This window comes from Glycine max, chromosome 14 (assembly GCF_000004515.6).
Source record: "Glycine max cultivar Williams 82 chromosome 14, Glycine_max_v4.0, whole genome shotgun sequence".
In the NCBI taxonomy this organism is placed as follows: Eukaryota; Viridiplantae; Streptophyta; class Magnoliopsida; order Fabales; family Fabaceae; genus Glycine; species Glycine max.
In genome coordinates this window covers 43897830-43917989 of record NC_038250.2, presented here as the reverse complement: position 1 = coordinate 43917989, position 20160 = coordinate 43897830, and the positions used below count along the sequence as shown (strand labels likewise).

The 20160-nt window shown below is 37.0% G+C and overlaps 1 protein-coding gene across 1 annotated transcript; it reads right to left on the bottom strand.

The window, feature by feature from the left end:
- Window positions 1-210: 210 nt before the first annotated feature.
- On the bottom strand, window positions 211-1818 carry LOC102669335 (uncharacterized). Its single transcript, XM_006596816.1, has 2 exons — window positions 1582-1818; window positions 211-1500 (listed from the first exon to the last, which is right to left on the bottom strand). Exons 1-2 carry the CDS (start codon window positions 1816-1818, stop codon window positions 211-213), a joined length of 1527 nt encoding a protein of 508 aa, XP_006596879.1.
- Window positions 1819-20160: the final 18342 nt, after the last annotated feature.

Genomic DNA, 20160 nt, shown 5'->3' with positions numbered 1-20160 from the left:
ATGAGTAGCATGTGAATTTAGGTCCGAACTATAAACCAATATGTCATCGAAAAATATAGCTACATATTTGCGCAGAAAGGGGCGAAGGGCGTCGTTCATGGCTACCTGAAAGGTTAAGGGAGCATTATAGAGACCGAACGACATAACTTTAAACTCGTAATGGCCCTGGTGCATTCTAAAGGCCGTCTTAAATATGTCCTGCTCCGCCATTCATATTTGATGAAAGCCTTGGTGCAAATCGAGTTTCGAGAAGCATGATGCATGGCCCAGATCATCCAATAGTTCATCCACCATCGGCATAGGAAAACGGTCTTTGACCGTGACAGCATTAAGGGCCTTGTAATCGACGCAACAACGCCAAGTACCATCTTTCTTCTTGACCAGAAGTACCGGCGACGAATAGGGATTGTGGCTTGGTTGAATTAGGTCAGCTGCTAGCATGGTGGAGATTTGCTTTTCAATTTCAGATTTCTGAAAATGAGGGTAGCGATATGGTTTGACATTAATTGGGTGTGTGTTGGGGAAGAGGTGGATGTGGTGTTGGATGGTACAACAGGGAGGGAGTTGTGTGGGCTCGGCGAAGATGGTGGGGTAACGGTCAAGGATGGAGGTGATGTGGGGTGGTGGGGATGAAGGAATATGGGTCGGGAAAGGAAAAGGATGTTCTGGTATGGGTGTGATATGGAAAAGAGCAGAGATGCTCTGGGTTTGGGCAAGGCACTTTAGTTGGTGGGCTAAGGTTGGTGATGGTGTATGTGGAGCATCAGCATGCAAAGTAATTTGTTGGCCCAAGTTGGAGAAGGTCATAGTCAGTGATGTATAGTCTGTTGTTATTGGGCCTAAATGTTTAAGCCATTGCATCCCTAATACTATGTATGCACCACATAAAGGCAATTGAAATAGGTCAATTGTAAAGTCGTGGCCCTGGATAGAGAGAGGAACCTGAAGAGAGAAAGTGTCGCAATCTAGGGTATGGCCATTGCCGACCATGACACGTAGCAGCGGAGTTCGAGATGATGGAGGACGAAGGAATTTGGCCACATACGATTGAATGAAATTGTGTGTGCTGCCTCCATCCACCAAGATGACGACGCGATGGTTGTGAAGAAACCCCAAAAGGCGAAAGGTCTCGGGAACTAAAGTACCTTCCATGGCGTTCAAACTGATGTGGGGTATTGGGGCAGACTCTACTGTGGGTGGGGAAGAAGTGTCGAAGAGGGTAGGTTCGGAGGAAAAATTGACCTCCTCGTCGGCGATTAAGAGATGCAGACGCGGTTTGCAGCGATGGCCAGGGCTCCACTTATCATTGCAGTGGTAGCACAACCCCTGATCTCGACAAACGACCATCTCCTCGATTGTGAGGTGCTTGAAGAGAAGACGCGTGGACGGCGAAGCACCTGTGAGCTTCGGAAGAGGAGAGAGTGGGGCGACAGGGCCCAATCTGGAGCTACGACGATGATTGAGGATTTTATCCTCCTGAAGTCTGGCGAGTTCGGCCACCTAAGGAAGGGACAAAGGTCGAAGTGCCTAAACTTCGCGGCGTAGTTCTGACAAAAGCCCCGAAACAAAGCAACTGAGTACACACGAGCGGGCGAGTCCCACAATGCAGTTTGCCAGCCGCTCGAACTCGGTAAGGTATTCATTAACTGTGCCATATTGCTGCAACTTAAACAGAGCACCTTGTGGATCATCATAAAAAGACAGGGCGAAGTGGGATTCCAGATCCTGGAGCATCGCCGGCCATGACGAAAAAAAGCCATTCCTGAACATCCATTGATACCAGGACAAAGCCGGGCTGTCCATGTAGAAGGAGGCCATCGTCAAACGCTCGTGGTCAGGCACACCCTGGTAATAAAAAAATTGAGATATCTTGAATATCCAACCGAGGGACGTCAAGCTTCATGTGAGGCCGAGGCAGGGAAGGAGAAGGAGGGGTAGGCAAAGGAGTGGATGGGTTGGGGTTGGTGGTGATTGCCATGAATCGCTCCAAAAGGGAATCGATCTTGGCATTGAGGGAGGAGTGGATGGAATCCATTTTTGTGTTTAAGGCTGAGTGGTTATGGGTTAAGCGGTTTACGGCCTCCTCTAATCTCTCGATGGTGGCTTGGCAGGTGTTGTGCTCTGGCATGGTGGGCAGGTCAGACCAGTTGATAGGGTAAGGAGCAGAATCGAAGCTGAAAATGAAATTAAGATGTTGAAATTAGATAAGTTTCTCATGCCCTTTATTATTTGATTTCATGTATATTTATAGAGTAACATAGCTTTGTCCTATTCTATTTTGTTATAACAGAATTACAATTTGGAAAGTGATAACTAAGCACGTGATGGAATTGCGCAAAATAGAATCAAGGCTGAGTAGTGGAAGTGTGAATCAAGTTTGCTGAGTGTTGCTCTCCTCATACGTAGTCACTCAGGTAATTGGGCTTCTTTGTATCTCTCTTTGGCCTGTTAATGTTATTGTTGCTCACTGTCTATGGGTCTGGTATATTGCTAATGCTGTTGTTGGTCTCTATCTGTGGGTCTGGTATATTGCTGTTGCTATTAGAGGCCTGTTTGGTTTTTGGTTTCTTGAGTTACTCTTGCTGATTTTTCCAGGTTTGTTATTGAGAACTGGAATTCAGTAGTGTCATGGAATAATAATTTGCAGAATTTTTGTATTACCTTACATGTGTGAAATAAAGAGGTTTTTGGTAATGTTTTTACCAAAAAAGAGAGGTTGAAGTGGAAGATGAATAATCTTTCTTGTAGGCAGGCTTATATAGCTCTTCCCCTTTTTTAGGTTGATCAGATTCAATCTACTTTGAGAGAGTCTGAGACAGTCTTGTTACTTTGGTTCCAAAAGTTGGGGTCTAAGTGGCATGTGCTTGGTGATCCAGACTCAAGCTATTTTCATGGTGATCAGATTCAATCTACTTCAGGACGAGAATGGTGATTGGATTTCTAATCTAACATAGTTGAAGCATAGGGTCACAAACTTCATTTTATAAGAACTATACATAGAACAACATTCTTATGAGCCATATGTAGCGTGAGGTATGTTTCCTACCATTAATCACTACCAGCTTCTTTCCCTTGGTGTTGTTGTGTCAACCTAGGAAATTCATGATGTGAGGAGTGAGATATTTCTTGTATGTTTGTTATGCTGACAACCTTATTCCCCATTTCTTTATTGTGAGGTGGATTTTGCCTTTGAGGAGTAGGGACAAAGTTGGGTAGTTGACAAAAGTAAAAATTGAAATTTGAACTATGTGGGATAAAACTAACTTATAAGTTAATGAAAAATTTGAAGTTAACTAAAAGTTTATGAGCTAGCTAATAAATTAATTGATAAATATGTAAAATGGCATATTTAATATTCTTAATAATTTATCATCTTAAAAAGTAGGTTAATAATTTTTTAAATTTTGTATTTTAAAAAAATGATAAAATTATATTTTTCATTTTTTTCTAGAAAAGTAAAATTAAGTTAAATAAAATTTATAGAATTACATTGTTTAAAATCATTTTTAATTACTTTATAAATAATGTTATTTAAAAAATAAAAGTGTTTTTTATTTATAATTTTTTTAAAATATTCATTTTTTATTTGTATAATGAATATTTGGATGTGTACGTCTTTTAGTTGCATGATTATGAAACATGATAAAATCATATTTTTTAATTATGATTGATTGGTAAAATTTAACTTTTTTATTTATTGGGATTTTGCTGCTATACAATGGAGTACATATAATTTTGATTTTTTTTATCAACCTTGGTTTACTAACCAAATATTTTAACTATATCAAAAGAACACAATGCAATAATTCATTAAAATAAATAGTTTTACATTAAACAAACTAATATAAAAAAAAGTAGAATTTCAAGTTGCATAATAACTAGTGTGTAGTTTCCATAAAAGGTTTTTAAATTAAAAAAAAGAAGATAAAATAGAATTTCAAATAAAATAGTAAGAAGAAAATTGAGAAGAAGAAAAAACTAGTGGCTTGTAAGTTAACTTATTTTGTACAAGCTACTAAAATAAGTTCATGTATCAAATAAACTTATTTTGGTCAAAGGACAAAGAAGTTTATAAGCTCCTCAAAGGTCTTACCAAATATAACCTTGAAGATGGAAGAATAAGGAGAGAGGATACCGAGAGAAGGATATGAGTTTTAAAAAATATATATAATATAAATTAGAGAAGTAATTGGTAAGTATTATGCATACAACATTTGTATAACAAAATCACGTAACAATTATCTCATTTTCTTCTCTTTTATTGCTTCTTTTGTATTAAAACAACAGGAATAGCTTCTTTTGAGTTTTTATCCAAAAGATGATAAAGTTAATGATTTTATAGTAATTTTAGTTGAATTTTGTGTAAAAATGTATCAGAGGCATGTAAGAGGATTAAAGAACTGAAGTGTCACGCTCAGTGCGACCACTTCGCCTAGTGAGTCGTAACTGTTTAGTGCAATAAGCCACATTGAAAGATAGTTGTCACGAGGAAGTGTGCATCTTACGGCTTAGTGTGTGACCACATGATCCAGTTGGACATGCGCGCTCAGCACAAGTGTTGTAATAAGCGCACAAGAAAGTTCTGATTGACTCATAAGTTGGTGAAGTATTTAATGTTGGATCAAGTGACATCGGAATAATTAAGAAGGGAGGTTGAATTAATTATGAACGTGTCTTGACTAATAAAAAATTTATCCTTCTTAATGCTACTAGATTCAATTAGGCTTTACTACTAAATTATGAGAAAGTAAAGAACAGAAACAATAACTTAGACAAAGGTAAAGCGGAAATAAAAAGTACACAGCAGAAAGATAAAGAGTGTAATGAAAAAAAAAAAGACAAACACAAGATTTATACTGGTTTGGTCATAACCCGTGCCTACGTCCAGTCCCCAAGCAACCACCGGTTCTTGAGATTTCCAATAACCTTGTAAAATGCTTTACAAACAAAGATCCACAAGGGATGTACCCTTCGTTGTTCTCTTTGAACAATCAAGTGGATGTACCCTCCACTTGAACTGATCCACAAGAGATGTACCATTTCTTGTTCTCAGTATTACAACCCAAGTACATGTACCCTCTACTTGTACCACAAAGGATGTACCCTCCAATGTGTTAAGACAAAGAATTATTAGGCGGTTAGTCCCTTGAATCTTTGTAAGGGGAAACAAAAGATATCTCAGGCGGTTAGTCCTTTGAAATCTTTTGTTTAAAGGGAAGAGGAAGAATCAAAAGAATTCTCAGGGGGTTAGTCCTTTGAATCTTTTGGCAAGAGGGAGAAGGAAGAAAGAAGAAGAATAACACAAGTTTTTAGATAATGAACTTTTCTTGAATAAAGAAAGTTTTGAACAAAAACTCTTAGAAGAATGCTTTGAATGAATGAAAGAAATTTGAAAGTTGTCTCTTTTAAAATTCGTGCCATGGTCACATATTTATAGTCATTTGATGACTCAAGTTAAAAGTTTATGACTCTTGGCAATTTCTTCAAAACTAGTCACTTTTAAAAGTTGTGACTCTTTTGAAAACTAGTCACTTTAAAAGTTGTGACTCTTTTGAAAAACTAGTCACTTTAAAGGTTGTGACTTTTGAAAAATCTTCAGAAACTATTCACTTTAAGAATTGTGACTTTTGGTAATTTAATTTTCAAAATAAGTCACTGGTAATCGATTACCATCATAGTGTAATTGATTACACATAAAAAAATGTGACTTTTCATGTTTAAATTTAAAAATCAAAACGTTTAGAAACACTGGTAATCGATTACAAGTATTGTGCAACCGATTACACAAGTTTGAAATGATTTGAAAATGTTTTATCACAAGTTATGACTCTTGAAATTCGAAATCTAACGTTTTAAAACATTAGTAATCAATTATATGCTTATGGTAATCGATTACAGTTTTGTAAATCAATTTGTAAAGAATGTTGGCTACTGGTAATCGATTACTGCCTTCTGGTAATCGATTACCAGAGAGTAAAACTCTTGGTAAAAGATTTTTCTTTGAAAAATTCTTTTGAACAAAATTGTGCTATTCAATATTTTGAAAAACTCTTTTAATACTTATCTTAATTGAGTCTTCTCTTGAATTTTCACTTTAATCTTGATTCTTGAAACTTGCTTTGATTGAACGACTCTTTGATTCTTGAAACTTGTTTTGATTGAACAACTCTTTGATTCTTGAAACTTGCTTTGATTCTTTATTCTTGACTTGAGTCTTTGGCATCATCAAAATAAACTTGGAAAGCATTGCTTCCACAATCTCTCCCTTTTTGATGATGACAATCCTGTAATCAAGAGAATACATACAAGTTTTGTTCTATCGTTCACTCATGTCTTTCTCCCCCTTTCTTTTTGAATTTATTATTAATTTTAAAGCTTTGAAAATATAATATCTTGATTTCTAAAATACCCATTTTCTCTCTCCCTTTGGCAACATCGAAAAGGCCAAAGTGCATTGTAACATAAAATCATACACAAATGGATAAACATACAAGAAATGTATTCATACAAGAAAAAGGAGAAACTTATAAAAAAAATCAATCAAGATAATAAATTATCCACAAATCATAATAAAAGAATATGTATCAAATAAGTCATAAGACATCATAACATAAAACAAATCATTTGTCTAAGTCACTAGCATCTTGAAGTCCTAATTCTCTTCTAATGGTGTTGAAAGAATCTTTGGGTAATGGTTTTGTGAAGATGTCTGCGAGTTGGTTTTTTGTATCTACAAATTCTAGAACACAATCACCTTTTTCCTAAGACTAAGTGCTAATTGACTATCAACAATTACCAAGATGATTTTTTATTAACATAGAAGGTTTTAACATATCAAAATAATTTTATTTGAAATAAAATATTATAATTTTGAAAAGCATAAAAATATTTTGAGCAATCAATCATGTAATTCAAACATATCAAACAAGAATCACACAAGGATTGAAGGATATAGATCACAGGCATCATCAAACATTCAGATTTGTTAAAGGTAATTTTAAAAACTTGGAAAGTTCAAAGAAAACAATCAATCATTTAAAAGCAATCCCAAACCAATAAAAAAAACATGTTAGTCATCACGTTAACAATTTAATCCAAAATTAATGAATTGAACCACTTAGTTGAGTAATTGGATAAGATAATACATTTTTCGTGATTGGAATGTTTGATCTTCATCATTGGAATGAAATGGAAACCAGATTGCCATTTTGATTTTAATCCCTTTGAGTGATGTCCTCTTCACTCTCATTGGCTTTTGTTAAAAGATTGATTTCCTCCTTTTCAGATCCTTCTGATGAATCGTTGTCATCCCAAGCGATGTAAGCCTTCTTGGTCCTTCTTTCTTCATGGCTTTTCTTATCATTCTTCTCAGGCCATTGCTCGTTTGAGGGGCAATTTGCTTTGATGTGACCAAGTTGGTTGCACTTGTAGCATCTAAGAGTTGGAGAACCTTCTTGGAATCTTTTTCCATGGTTGAAATTTTGACGCCTCTCGATTCTTCTATTCTTGACAAATTTGTGAAACTTCTTCACAAAGAATGAGAAGTCTTCTTCATCTTCTGATTCTTCATCATCTTCTTCTTCTTGTATTGAGGAGGAGGCTTTGAGTGCTATGCTTCATTTCCTCTTGTCGGTTTCTTCATTTTGATTTAGTCGTTGGAGTTCCATCTCATGTTCCTATAATTTGCCAAAAAGAGTGGCAAGAGACATAGAAGAAAGATCTTTACTTTCAGAAATGACAGTTACCTTGGGCTGCCATTCCCTACTTAAGCATCTCAAATCTTTATTAATTAAATCTTCATTAGGAAAGATTTTCCCTAAGGAGGCAAGGTGATTAACTATGTGTGTGAATCTTTTCTGCATGCTTTGAATGTTCTCATTTGTGTTCATGCTAAAGAGTTCATATTCATGGGTCAGTGTATTAATCCTAGATCTCTTAACATCAGTTGTGCCTTTATGTGTGAGTTGAAGTGTGTCCCACATCTCCTTAGCACTTGTGCAGTTTGAGATTCTAAAATATTCATCTATTCCTAGGACAAAAGTAATAATGTTTTTGGCTTTAAGATTATATTAAACTCTTCTTCTATCTTCTTCAGACCATTTATCTCTAGGTTTTTCTATTTTTGTGCTTGTTGATGTGCTTCCATCTATTATGGAGGGAACATAAAGTCCTATTTCTATGGCTTCTCAAATGTTGTAGTCTATGGCTTCAATAAAGATTTGCATTCGGGTTTTTCAATAGTGGTAACCCTCAACATTAAAGATGGGTGGCCTATGGATGGATTTTCCTTCGGGAAACAGAGAATTTGAAGAGGCCATGAATCTTGAAGTTGTGAAACTTTTCTCAAGATGCCTGCTCTGATGCCACTTGTTGGATCAAGTGGCCTCAAAATAATTAAGAAGGGGGGTTGAATTAATTATGAACGTGTCTTCACTAATTAAAAATTTATCCTTCTTAATGTTACTAGATTCAATTAGGCTTTACTACTAAGTTATGAGAAAGTAAAGAACAGAAACAACAACTTAGACAAAAGTAAAGCAGAAATAAAAAGTACACAGCAGAAAGATAAAGAGTGTAGGGAAGAAGAAAGACAAACACAAAATTTATACTGGTTCGGCCACAACCTGTGCCTGCGTCCAGTCCCCAAGCAACCACCGGTTCTTGAGATTTCTAATAACCTTGTAAAATCCTTTACAAGCAAAGATCCACAAGGGATGTACCCTCCGTTGTTTTCTTTGAACAACCAAGTGGATGTACCATCCACTTGAACTGATCCACAAGAGATGTACCCTCTCTTGTTCTCAGTATTACAACCCAAGTAGATGTACCCTCTACTTGTACCACAAAGGATGTACCCTCCAATGTGTTAAGACAAAGAATTCTTAGGCGGTTAGTCCCTTGAATCTTTGTAAGGGGAAACAAAAGATATCTCAGGCGGTTAATCCTTTGAAATCTTTTATTTAAAGGAAAGAGGAAAAATCAAAAGAATTCTCGGGTGGTTAGTCCTTTGAATCTTTTGGCAAGAGGGAGAAGGAAGAAAGAAGAAGAATAGCACAAGTTTTTGGTCAATGAGCTTTTCTTGAATAAAGAAAGTTTTGAACAAAAACTCTTAGAAGAATGCTTTGAATGAATGAAAGAAATCTGAAAGTTGTCTCTTTTAAAATTCTCGCCTTGGTCACATATTTATAGTCATTTGATGACTCAAGTTAAAAGTTTATGACTCTTGGCAATTTCTTCAAAACTAGTCACTTTTAAAAGTAATGACTCTTTTGAAAACTAGTCATTTTAAAAGTTGTGACTCTTTTGAAAAACTAGTCATTTTAAAAGTTGTGACTCTTTTGAAAAACTAGTCACTTTAAAGGTTGTGACTTTTGAAAAATCTTCAGAAACTATTCACTTTAAGAATTGTGACTTTTGGTAATTTAATTTTCAAAATAAGTCACTGGTAATCGATTACCATCAACAGATGTGACTCTTCATGTTTAATTTTAAAAATCAAAACATTTAGAAACACTGGTAATCGATTACAAGTATTCTGTAATCGATTACACAAGTTTGAAATGATTTGAAAATGTTTTATCACAAGTTGTGACTCTTGAAATTTGAAATCTAACGTTTTAAAACATTGGTAATCGATTACAGTTTTGTAAATCAATTTGAAAAGAATGTTAGCTACTGGTAATCGATTACTGCCTTCTGGTAATCGATTACCAGAGAGTAAAACTCTTGGTAAAAGATTTTTCTTTGAAAAATTCTTTTGAAAAAAATTGTGCTATTCAATATTTTGAAAAACTCTTTTAATACTTATCTTAATTGAGTCTTCTCTTGAATTTTCACTTTAATCTTGATTCTTGAAACTTGCTTTGATTGAACGACTCTTTGATTCTTGAAACTAGCTTTGATTCTTGATTCTTGACTTGAGTCTTTGGCATCATCAAAATAAACTTGGAAAGCATTGCTTCCACATTTAAAAGGAAGAAAAACTTTTAGAATACTTAACCATGAAGAAAGTGTAATAATTTTTGGTCTTAACATTTTGAAAAAATGAAATGCTCCTCAGTTTTGGAAGCCAAATCACTATTAGAAAATACACTTTCAACATCGGTTATTTAGAACATTCTACATCGATTTTAAAACCGATGTTGAAAGTGACGATGTTGAATGTATGAATGTTAACATCGGTTTTGGAGAACCGATGTTAACATACATATGACAACATCGGTTCTCTAAATAACCGATGTTGAACACAATGAACAACAGCAAAAAAAGTGTACGCATGATGAACATTGACATCGGTTTTCCAGTAAAACTGATGTTAATATGTTAGTTTAGCATCGGTTTTCGAGAAAAACCGATGTTAATATATACCCTTAACATCGGTTTTTCTAGAAAACCGATGTCAACGTTGATGATGCATACACTTATTTGTTGTAGTTCTTTATGTATAACATCGGTTAATTATAAATAACCGATGTTAATATTCAAATATTCACATCGGTTAATTATAATTAACCGATGTTAATGTACACTAGTTGACATCGGTTATCTACAGATAACCGATGTTAAAATAAAAACGCCGACATCGGTTATTCCCCAAAAACCGATGTTAATATACAAACGTTAACATTGGTTTTGTATTATAACCGATGTTGGTTATGATATTAACATCGGTTTTTGTTAATAATCGATGTTGTTTTCAAATATTTTTTTTATATACACTTTCTGTTTTTACAGTAAACCCAAAATTGTACCTGTCAAATGCAATTTCAGGAGGCCCAATTCACATCAAAGAAACATTTTATTCTGCTTTCAAGCAGTTTTAATGATAATAAACATCAAATAGCAGATTTATATATTATAAAGAACAATCAACAAATGAATTCAATGTTCATGTTACATAGAAAATGTAAAAAATGTTAAAAAATTTCCCTAAATCCTAGGCCTGATCTCTAACTCGGAGATAAAGCTGTGCCCACTGGATTCGCAATGCTTTTAATCTCTCAGGCTCCAATGGTCTAGGGTCGTTAAAATACTGCATGATTAAATAAATCATATTAAGTTAATAATGTAATACAAATTATAAATAAATCGATTTTGTTTGAAATAAACTTACCGCTTCCCAATTATTTCTAAAACTTCCTAAAATGATGGTGGACATCCAGTGCATGACATAGTAGCCGCACTCAGTAGTTCCTTTTTGTCTATTACACTAAATACATAATGAAATTTGGATATTAATTAAACAACTAGTGTACAAACACATAAAGAAATATATATAAGTGGAAGTTTTATGTAAATGACGTACCTTGACGACAATCCACCTAGCAGGAGCCTTTGATTTAGGCTGTGGAGCATCATCAAGACCCTTGATAACACTGTTCCATATGAGTAACAATTAAAAACTGCTGTTGTACGTTGAGGTATTACAATGCAAATGTATTGAAAAGAACACTAATCTATTACTAATCTCCTTAAGGTAGTTGTCTGGCCTGTTATGCAATGAACAAAACCCAACAACTAAGTGTTCCTTGGGCAAGATGACCACCATCTGCCAATGTCCGCTGCAGTGGAACCTAAAATGGGTTAGTACATTAGTAAACATTAATTAAATTTTGTTATTTTGTAACTTACCCATTTAGGTAGGCTCCAAGATACACATCGCGTTGTGAACTGTGCATCCAACTCTTTATGTAACTTTCAGATTCAAACTGTGATTGCCCAGACCTCTAAATGGACTGAGGCTTGAGGAATCCATAGATATCAGAATTCCCCGCTCGCATACATGTTTCAGTGAGATGCCTGTTTATGTTAAGTCAAAGTTAAATATTTATGAATTGAAAGCCATAACTTAGGTAAATAAAAGCCTTTTATATAAAGACTTATAGAATCCACAACTGTAACACTGATATGCTGAGACATTGACCACCGTGTGCGATTTCGAAGAGGTCTTCGTGCTTTATGTACAGGGGGAAATCTGGATTAACTACCCCGAACACGGTGGCATCCCATCTAACCTGATAAGGCCTCAAGAAAAGCTCTGGGATGGTCAATGTCATCAGATAAAGTGGATCATCGACCTCCGGATCGGGCTTCGGAGGTGGTTTTGGCGGACACACAGCTACCTGTTCATGAAACAAAGTTAAATAGCCAAATTTGAGGCACACTTAATGAATTAATTTAAAAAGAAGAAACATATAGTAAGGACAACAAGTACTTGGTTTGATAAAGACTTGATCAGATGTGTCGGCCAAGCAAGGAAGGTGTGAAGTGCCTGCCCCACTAAGGAAACCTCAGCAGTGGGTATAGGAACTGCAGCATGTGCATCTTTAACCTCGTCCACACTCACCTTTACTTGGCCAGGCAACAAAGGAGTGTTATGAACAAGAGTGGATCCCTCATAAACTCTCCCCGCGGCAACCAGGCGGGCAGGATCTGCTTCTATGTACAAGCCGCACCTGTTAGAGTCACCCGTCTCAGGATCGTTTCCTAAGGGATCAACACAACTCCCCTTTGTGCTCACCCGAGGACCGGAGGGACCAGGACCAACCAAAGGCTCAGGAGGTCCCTGAGATTGCATCTGTGACTGAAGCTGGTTGAAGGATGCCATGACCTGCCTCGTCACTTTCTCTGTGATGAACTCCTCTAGCTGGTCCCTGATCTGCTGAGTCAGTTGCTGTAATTCGTCAGGAGGCAGGGAGGAAGCGCTGCGGGACGTCCGTGGAGCCGATCCAAAGTATTGCTTGATGGTGACACCGGCTCCAGCAGCACGGACACGTCCAGGGTGCTTTGGACGTCCAATAGCAGCGGCCAGAACATCCTGACGTCCATGGGGGACGAACGATCCCTGTGTGGTCTGCTCCTCAAACGAATCCTGCACAGAAAACACATAGTGGTACATGGTATTCTCAAAATATTCGAACATAATTGTAATGGTTAGTTGAAAATGACTTACAATCTTCTCAGTGATTTCCTTTGCGGCCTCAGTCGTCATCTCCCCTGTCTTCTTCGTGCGGGCCATCTTCCACTTCACGTGGCGTCTGACCGGGGATGGAGGGTCGACGACGCCATCAACGCTTCCTGACTATGCAGCTTCCTGCATCTTCTTCTTGGTCTTCTCAACCAGGAGCTTCTGCTCCAAATAATCATAACCCCCACGAGACAAAACGTGGGGGGTAGTATTCTACTTCTGGATGGCATGTGCCTTGATGCGCACATCCTGGAAAAATTAAACAATAATGTTTGAAATGGGTAGAATGAAGTATAACAACATCATGTTTAATATGAAAAAAAACTTAAATGGCAAAGGAACATACCTCCCAAGAAGGGTCTCTGCGAGTCTAGCAAAATTGGGCCCACTTTTCCTTGTTGATGCCGTATTTGTCACAGATAGTGCCCTCGACATCGTCCTGATCGGCTGCAAGGGCCCATTTCCTCGTGAGGTCTGATTTAAACTGCCTCCATCTCTCCCCCACGGTCTGTAGTAACTTCCTTTTCGTCCTACTGTCAGAAGCCTCTGGGATATCAAATTCCGCCTGACAACATGAAACAAAGTTTATTTGTTACAATAATGAAATTTTTTGGCTATTAATTACACATAATCAAATAAGAAAAGAGAAATACCTGAATATCCTCCCAAATCAGGTCCTTTTGAGCAGTAGGGACCTCCTTCCAGTTCTCGTAGGTGATGTCCACCTTATCACGTGCCACAATCCCCAAATATGTTCTTAATTTCTTCTTGTGGGGACCGTCGGCCTTCCCTATAGCAGGATCAACATGCACCACTGGTCTCTCAACACCAGGTGGTCTAGTGGACAACGATCGTAGGCGTGAGGCTTTGCGTGTCCGCTTCATGGCAGACGTCGAAGCCGATGCGTCTGAAGTAGAAGGAGGACGAGGAGGAGAAAGAGGAGAAGGAGGAGGAGGAGGAGGAGGAGTAGTGGAGGCAGGTGGAGAACCCATGATCTTTTATACAATAACATACAAAATTGGATTAATGAAAAGAGGATTAGTCATAAGTTTTTTTTGGAAGGCAAAAGTATAACATTATTAAAACTAGCGAAAGAACATGGTGCAGAAGCAGCACTGCAGGAGTTGTCAGAAAATGGAACTGATAGAGCTAAGATAAAAGCTGGAAGCATATTGGAACTCTTGGAGCGAATGGAAGGGGTTGATAATCTGCAGAGTTCATAGTCTCAAAGTATGGAGGCTGGAGGGCATTGGAGGAAGGCATTAGAGGAAGCCAAGACTCTATTTGGTGGAGGGACCTGCTATCAAGTCAGCAGCAACAGCAGAATCAGGTAGTCAAAACGGAAAGAAATTGGAAGGTGGGAGGTGGGAAGAAGTTAAGATTTTGGGAGGACCCTTGGACACATAATGCTATACCATTAATGGACAAATAACCAAGGTTGTACCGAATTTCTGATCAACAGAAACAAATCATTATGAATATAGGGAATAACACCAACGGCGGATGGGAGTGGAAGCTATCTTGGAGGACGACTCTTTTTTATAGTGAAATTCAAATGGCAGATAATTTCCTTGGAGAACTATCACAGCAGCAGATTCAGCCAAATAGGGAGGATAGGTGCAACTGGAAGCATGATCAAACTGGATACTACTCAACAAAAAGCGGATATGACTTGATATGGGAAGCACAGATGGGAGCTAATCAGAATTTGGAAGCTCAAAATACCAATTAAATCACTGGTTTTTGCTTGGAGGCTAATTAGGGACAGACTTCCAACTAGGATGAATCTTAGAAGGCGGCAGGTTGTGATAATTAAATGAGGTACAGTGCCCATTTTGTGGAGATGTAGATGAGGAGCCTGCCCATTTAGAAATATGGAGACAGACTTTGGAACACATTTTAATCAGTGGTCCTCCAACCTAAAGGAAGTGTTTAGTAAATAGGCTGTAGAGGATTCAGAATCTATGTATCAATTAGCTTGTTGTAAGTGGTTCTGTTATAAAACAACAACCAAATGCACATTTATATCTACAAATGTAATCATAGTACCACTGGTAGTTTTCAATATATATAATATCTAATTTTGCTGAGCAAAAAAAAAGGGAATTTGCGGACAAGACAGCTGGAGAAAGGCTTTGCCCAGCCCTACAACTATTGGTCTAGTAATTTATCAACAACATTTTTTGATTAGGGTAACAGTGCAGGGTTATTGTATTCTATTTAGATTGGCACCTGATTCGTAGGACCTATGCTTCTGCTAGTCTGCTGGTTTCTACCTTGTATATTTAGTACCTCTGGTACTCACAGTTATTAATACAAATTATAATTTTGCTGATAAAAAAAAAAAGATAATACAAGAGAGAGAGAAAGGCAGTGGCAGTCACAACATATATATAGAGAAGGGCAGCAGATAAAATTACAAAAACTTTCAACACTAACAATGAACAAGTTCTGAGAGTTTAAATCACAGTAAATACTTCAAAGATATCAGTCCAATGAAACAAAGGTCATGTAGACAGGCATAGCATAAGTTACAAATATACCAGGTTTGCATACAACAACAATTTCAAATTAGTTTTCGAATCAAAGATATAAATACCTGACTTTGAGGCTTCAAAGATATAATCAAAGCGCTTCCGCAGCAACGCCAATTAGTAGTAGTAAATGATAGCCCTAAAAAAACCATACAGAAATTAGCCACAGTGTATTTAAAGCCTTTTATCAACAATATGACTCTCACTTCATGGTGATAAATTGAATCTCAAAAGACATTATACTGAGAGTGTATTTAAAGCCTTTTTCAGTCATTCTATCAAACAGCTCATTGACAATTTTTTAAGAATACATATCATACTTCTATCCAGTCAAACTAAAGCAATAACTAATTAATTTAATTAAACAGGGACCAATTTAGATGTGAATCATTAAAGGTAGATGATGGCATTCAAAGAATGATAGCGTCGGTTCAAATTTTAAGAAGAAAAAAAAAACAATTACACTATATTTCAATTATAGACAATAACAGTGGCCATCTTAATACCACCACATGGATAGCAACAGAATTAGTAAAACTGCAACCTGCCTGTCCACCCATTAACCTTATTACCCAGTCACTGTAAAGTTTGAAATGTTCTGAACCATAAAATAAAACTGCAACCTGCCTGTTCAGCAGCAGTGGGGCAATTATCATCCTCCAGGATGGGGAGGATATGTTTTGAACCATAAAATAAAACTCCTCAAACAGTGCATAAAGCAGTGGAGCTTAACAAATGGTGAAGCTAATGCTAGAAAAGTTACTATGATTAAAAAGGAGCTAAATGCTTTGGAGAATGTTCTAAATGACAGACCTCTATCCCAAGTGGAAGTCACTCTTAAGAAATATCTTCAAGTTCAATTGTGGGAGGCAGCTTATGCATATGAATCTATGTTGAGACAAAAGGCTAGAATTAAGTGGCTAAAAGAAGGGGACAACAACTCTCCTTATTTTCACAGATTGATCAATCATAGAAGAAGAAAAAATGCTATTCCAGGTATTTTCATGGATGGTGTGTGGATTCATGAACCTTGCAGGGTTAAAAATGCAGCTGTCCTTTATTTCAAAGACAGATTTTTGGAGGATTGTTCTAACAGGCCAACACTGGATGGTGTTTACTTCTCCTCTCTGGATCTAAGAGACAAAGAAAGCCTTGTGTCCAGATTTAATGAATTGGAGATCAAATCTGCAGTTTGGGATTGTGGGGGGGACAAAAGCCCTGGCCCGGATGGCTTCAATTTTAATTTTATTAAACACTTTTGGAAGATTTTGAAACCAGACATCATGAGATTCATGGATGAATTCTATTTCTAATGCTTCCTTTATAGCCCTCATTCCAAAGATTAATGACCCTCAATCTTTCAATGATTATAGACCCATCTCCCTTATAGGGTGTGTCTATAAAATTGTGGTAAGAGTTTTGGCCAAGAGGCTGGCTGCTGTATTACCTCACCTTATAGATGAAAGGCAGACGGCTTTTATGAAGGGGAAACACATTCTTCATGGTGTTTTAATTGCCAATGAGACTATAGCTGAGGCCAAATCTAGAAGTAAACCTTGCATGGTCTTCAAAGCCGACTTTGAAAAGGCATATGACTCGGTTTCTTGGGGTTTTCTTGACTACATGCTTAAAAGGATGGGATTTTGTGAAAGCTGGAGGAAATGGATAAATGGTTGTCTAAATACTGCAATTATATCCATTTTAATTAATGGGAGTCCATCTAAGGAGTTTAGTCCTAAGAGAGGTCTAAGGCAAGGTGATCCCCTTGCACCTTTTCTCTTCAACATTGTAGCGGAAGGTCTCACAGGCTTGATGAGGTCAGCTATGTCCAAGAACCTGTTCAGAAGCTACCTAGTGGGATCTTTAAAAGAAGAGGTGAACATCCTCCAATATGCTGATGATACTTTGTTTTTTGGAGATGCTACTAAGCAAAATGTGAGAACCTTAAAATGTGTTCTGAGGTGCTTTGAGGAAGCATCTGGTCTCAAGATAAACTACTCTAAAAGCCACTTTGGTTGTTTGGGTAAATCAGCAAGTTGGTGCAGGGAAGCTGCCTAATTCCTTAATTGCAGTACTTTGGAATTTCCTTTTACTTATCTTGGAATTCCAGTTGGGGTGTCCTCTAAGAGTTGGATCGTGTGGCAGCCTATTGTAAGGAAGTTTGAAGTCAAACTTGCAAAATGGAAGCAAAGAACTCTATCAATGGGGGGCAGAATCACTCTTATTAATTCTGTCCTCTCAGCCTTACCTATCTACCTTCTATCCTTCTTTAGGATCCCCAAAAAAGTGGTGCAAAAAATTGTCTCCATCCAGAGAAATTTTCTATGGGGAAGTCACCAAGAGGCCAGCAAGATTCCTTGGGTGAAGTAGGACAAAGTTTGTCTTCCTAAGAACAAAGGGGGTCTAGGGATTAAAGACTTATCTTTATTTAATGCGGCTTTACTTGGCAAATGGGGGTGGCAACTGGCTAACAATCAAGACCAGCCTTGGTCTAGAATTTTAATCTCTAAGTATGGTGGGTGGAAGGAGTTGATTTGTGGTGGAAGGAGGAATTTCACTTCCCAATGGTGGCAGGATTTGAAGAGTATCTTCCAGCAGCATCACAATGAATGCTTAACTGATAATTTAAAATGGAGAGTGGGAAGGGGGTCCAGCATCAATTTATGGAAGCATAAATGGATGGAGGACAACTGTACTCTCCAAGGAAAATATCCCCAGTTATATTTAATAAGTAAACAGCAGAATTCATCAATCAATTCTATGGGAGATTTTGTGGAGGGTAGGTGGGAATGGAAGTTATCATGGAAAAGGAATTTTTTTTATCATGAAATTCAATTGGCAGCTGATTTCCTAGTTGAGATCGATTCTGTTCACATTCACCAATCCAGCAGAGATTTCCTTTGGTGGAAGCTAGACACTAATGGAGTTTTTTCAACAAATTCTGCCTACAAAGTGCTGCAGGAGGCTCACCATAGTGATAGTGAAGACAATGTTCTTAACATTATGTGGAAATTGAAAATTCCCCCAAAAGTGAGTGCTTTTTCTTGGAGACTTTTCAAGAATAGACTTCCTACTAGGGACAATCTTAGAAAGACACAGGACACACTGCCTTCTTATAGTTGTCCTTTATGTGACCATGAAGAAGAATCGATTTATCATCTTATGTTCAACTGTGAAAAGACTAGGAGTCTTTGGTGGGAGACAATGAGATGGGTTAATAGAGTGGGTTCCTATTCCATAGATCCAAAGAATCATTTTTTACAATTCACCCAGTGGAATAGCAAAGATAGTACCAACAAAAGATGGGAATTTTTGTGGCTAGCCCTGTCCTTCTCCATTTGGTACCATAGAAATGCCAAGATATTCAAGAACCAGCCGTTCACTCCTGAAAAGGTCATGGATGATGCCTTGTTCCACACCTGGTCCTGCATAAAATGTGTGGAGAAGGACTTCCAAATGCACTTTAATTTTTGGTCAACCAATCTAAAGGATGTTCTTTCTTAGAAGGGATGGGTTTGTATTTTTGTGGGCTATATTCGGTCTCTCCTAATGGGATGCAGACTGTAATTGTCTTGCTTTTTAACTTTGTATCTTCAGTACACCTAGTACTGAATTTCATATATAATATATTGATTTTTGCTGTGCAAAAAAAAAATGTCTCTTTGTAATCTGTAGTACCACTGGTACTTCTAATTATCAATATAAATTATCTTTGCAGTTCAAAAAAAAAAATTAAACAGAACAGTACCACAGGTACTGAAAATAAAAGATACAAGACACAAAAGTGCCACCTTCCAAAAAGCAAAACAAACCCAACAATAACCCAGCACAAGGACCCCAATACATATAATCAGAAATTTAACCAAAGGCCATCATAAGCACCTTTTGAGGTTCAAAAGGAATGCCATGAAACAGCAAGGAATTCCTAAGAAATCACCAGACCTTTCTATTTCTATTTTTTACACATTTAAAACTCAAACATATAAAATAAAAACTATATAACAAACTAACAAAGATAAAGACAAAAAAAAGGAAATATAAACTCACCTCAGTTGGTGCTGCTGCCTATCATTTCACTCTCACAACAAATAGGAATCATGTACCTGCATGGAAGAAATAATCACACAACACACAATGATCAGAATAAGCAAATGCATATAATTAAGCATGATACAATATCAATATTCATGGAAGTAACAATGACTTGTCAAAAATTTGGATGAAATTCAATATGCAAATCAAAGCTTTGTCCCTGAAACCCTCTGTGTAAATCAAAGCTTTGTCCCTGAAACCCTCTATGTAAATTTGACAGCCTCATGTCTCCCTTCCTAAAAACCCACTAAAAACTGCCTAACCCCCGTGCTGTTACTCCATAATTTATTCTGCAATAACTGCTTAAGGTAGTTACATATGGTCCTAAATCACTACACATTCAGTTACGATTAACCCTTTGTGCCTAACTAGGGTTTCGAAACATCACAATAGAGACAGACCATTGAACAATGGATTTTCATCATTAACATACAACAGAGACATACCTAAGTCTACTTATCTACAAAAATGGATTTACAAAACCGATGTTAACTAAGTCTACTTATTTACAAAAATGTCACCGCACTTTCGTTAACATTGGTTTTAGCTATAACCGATGTTAATTGG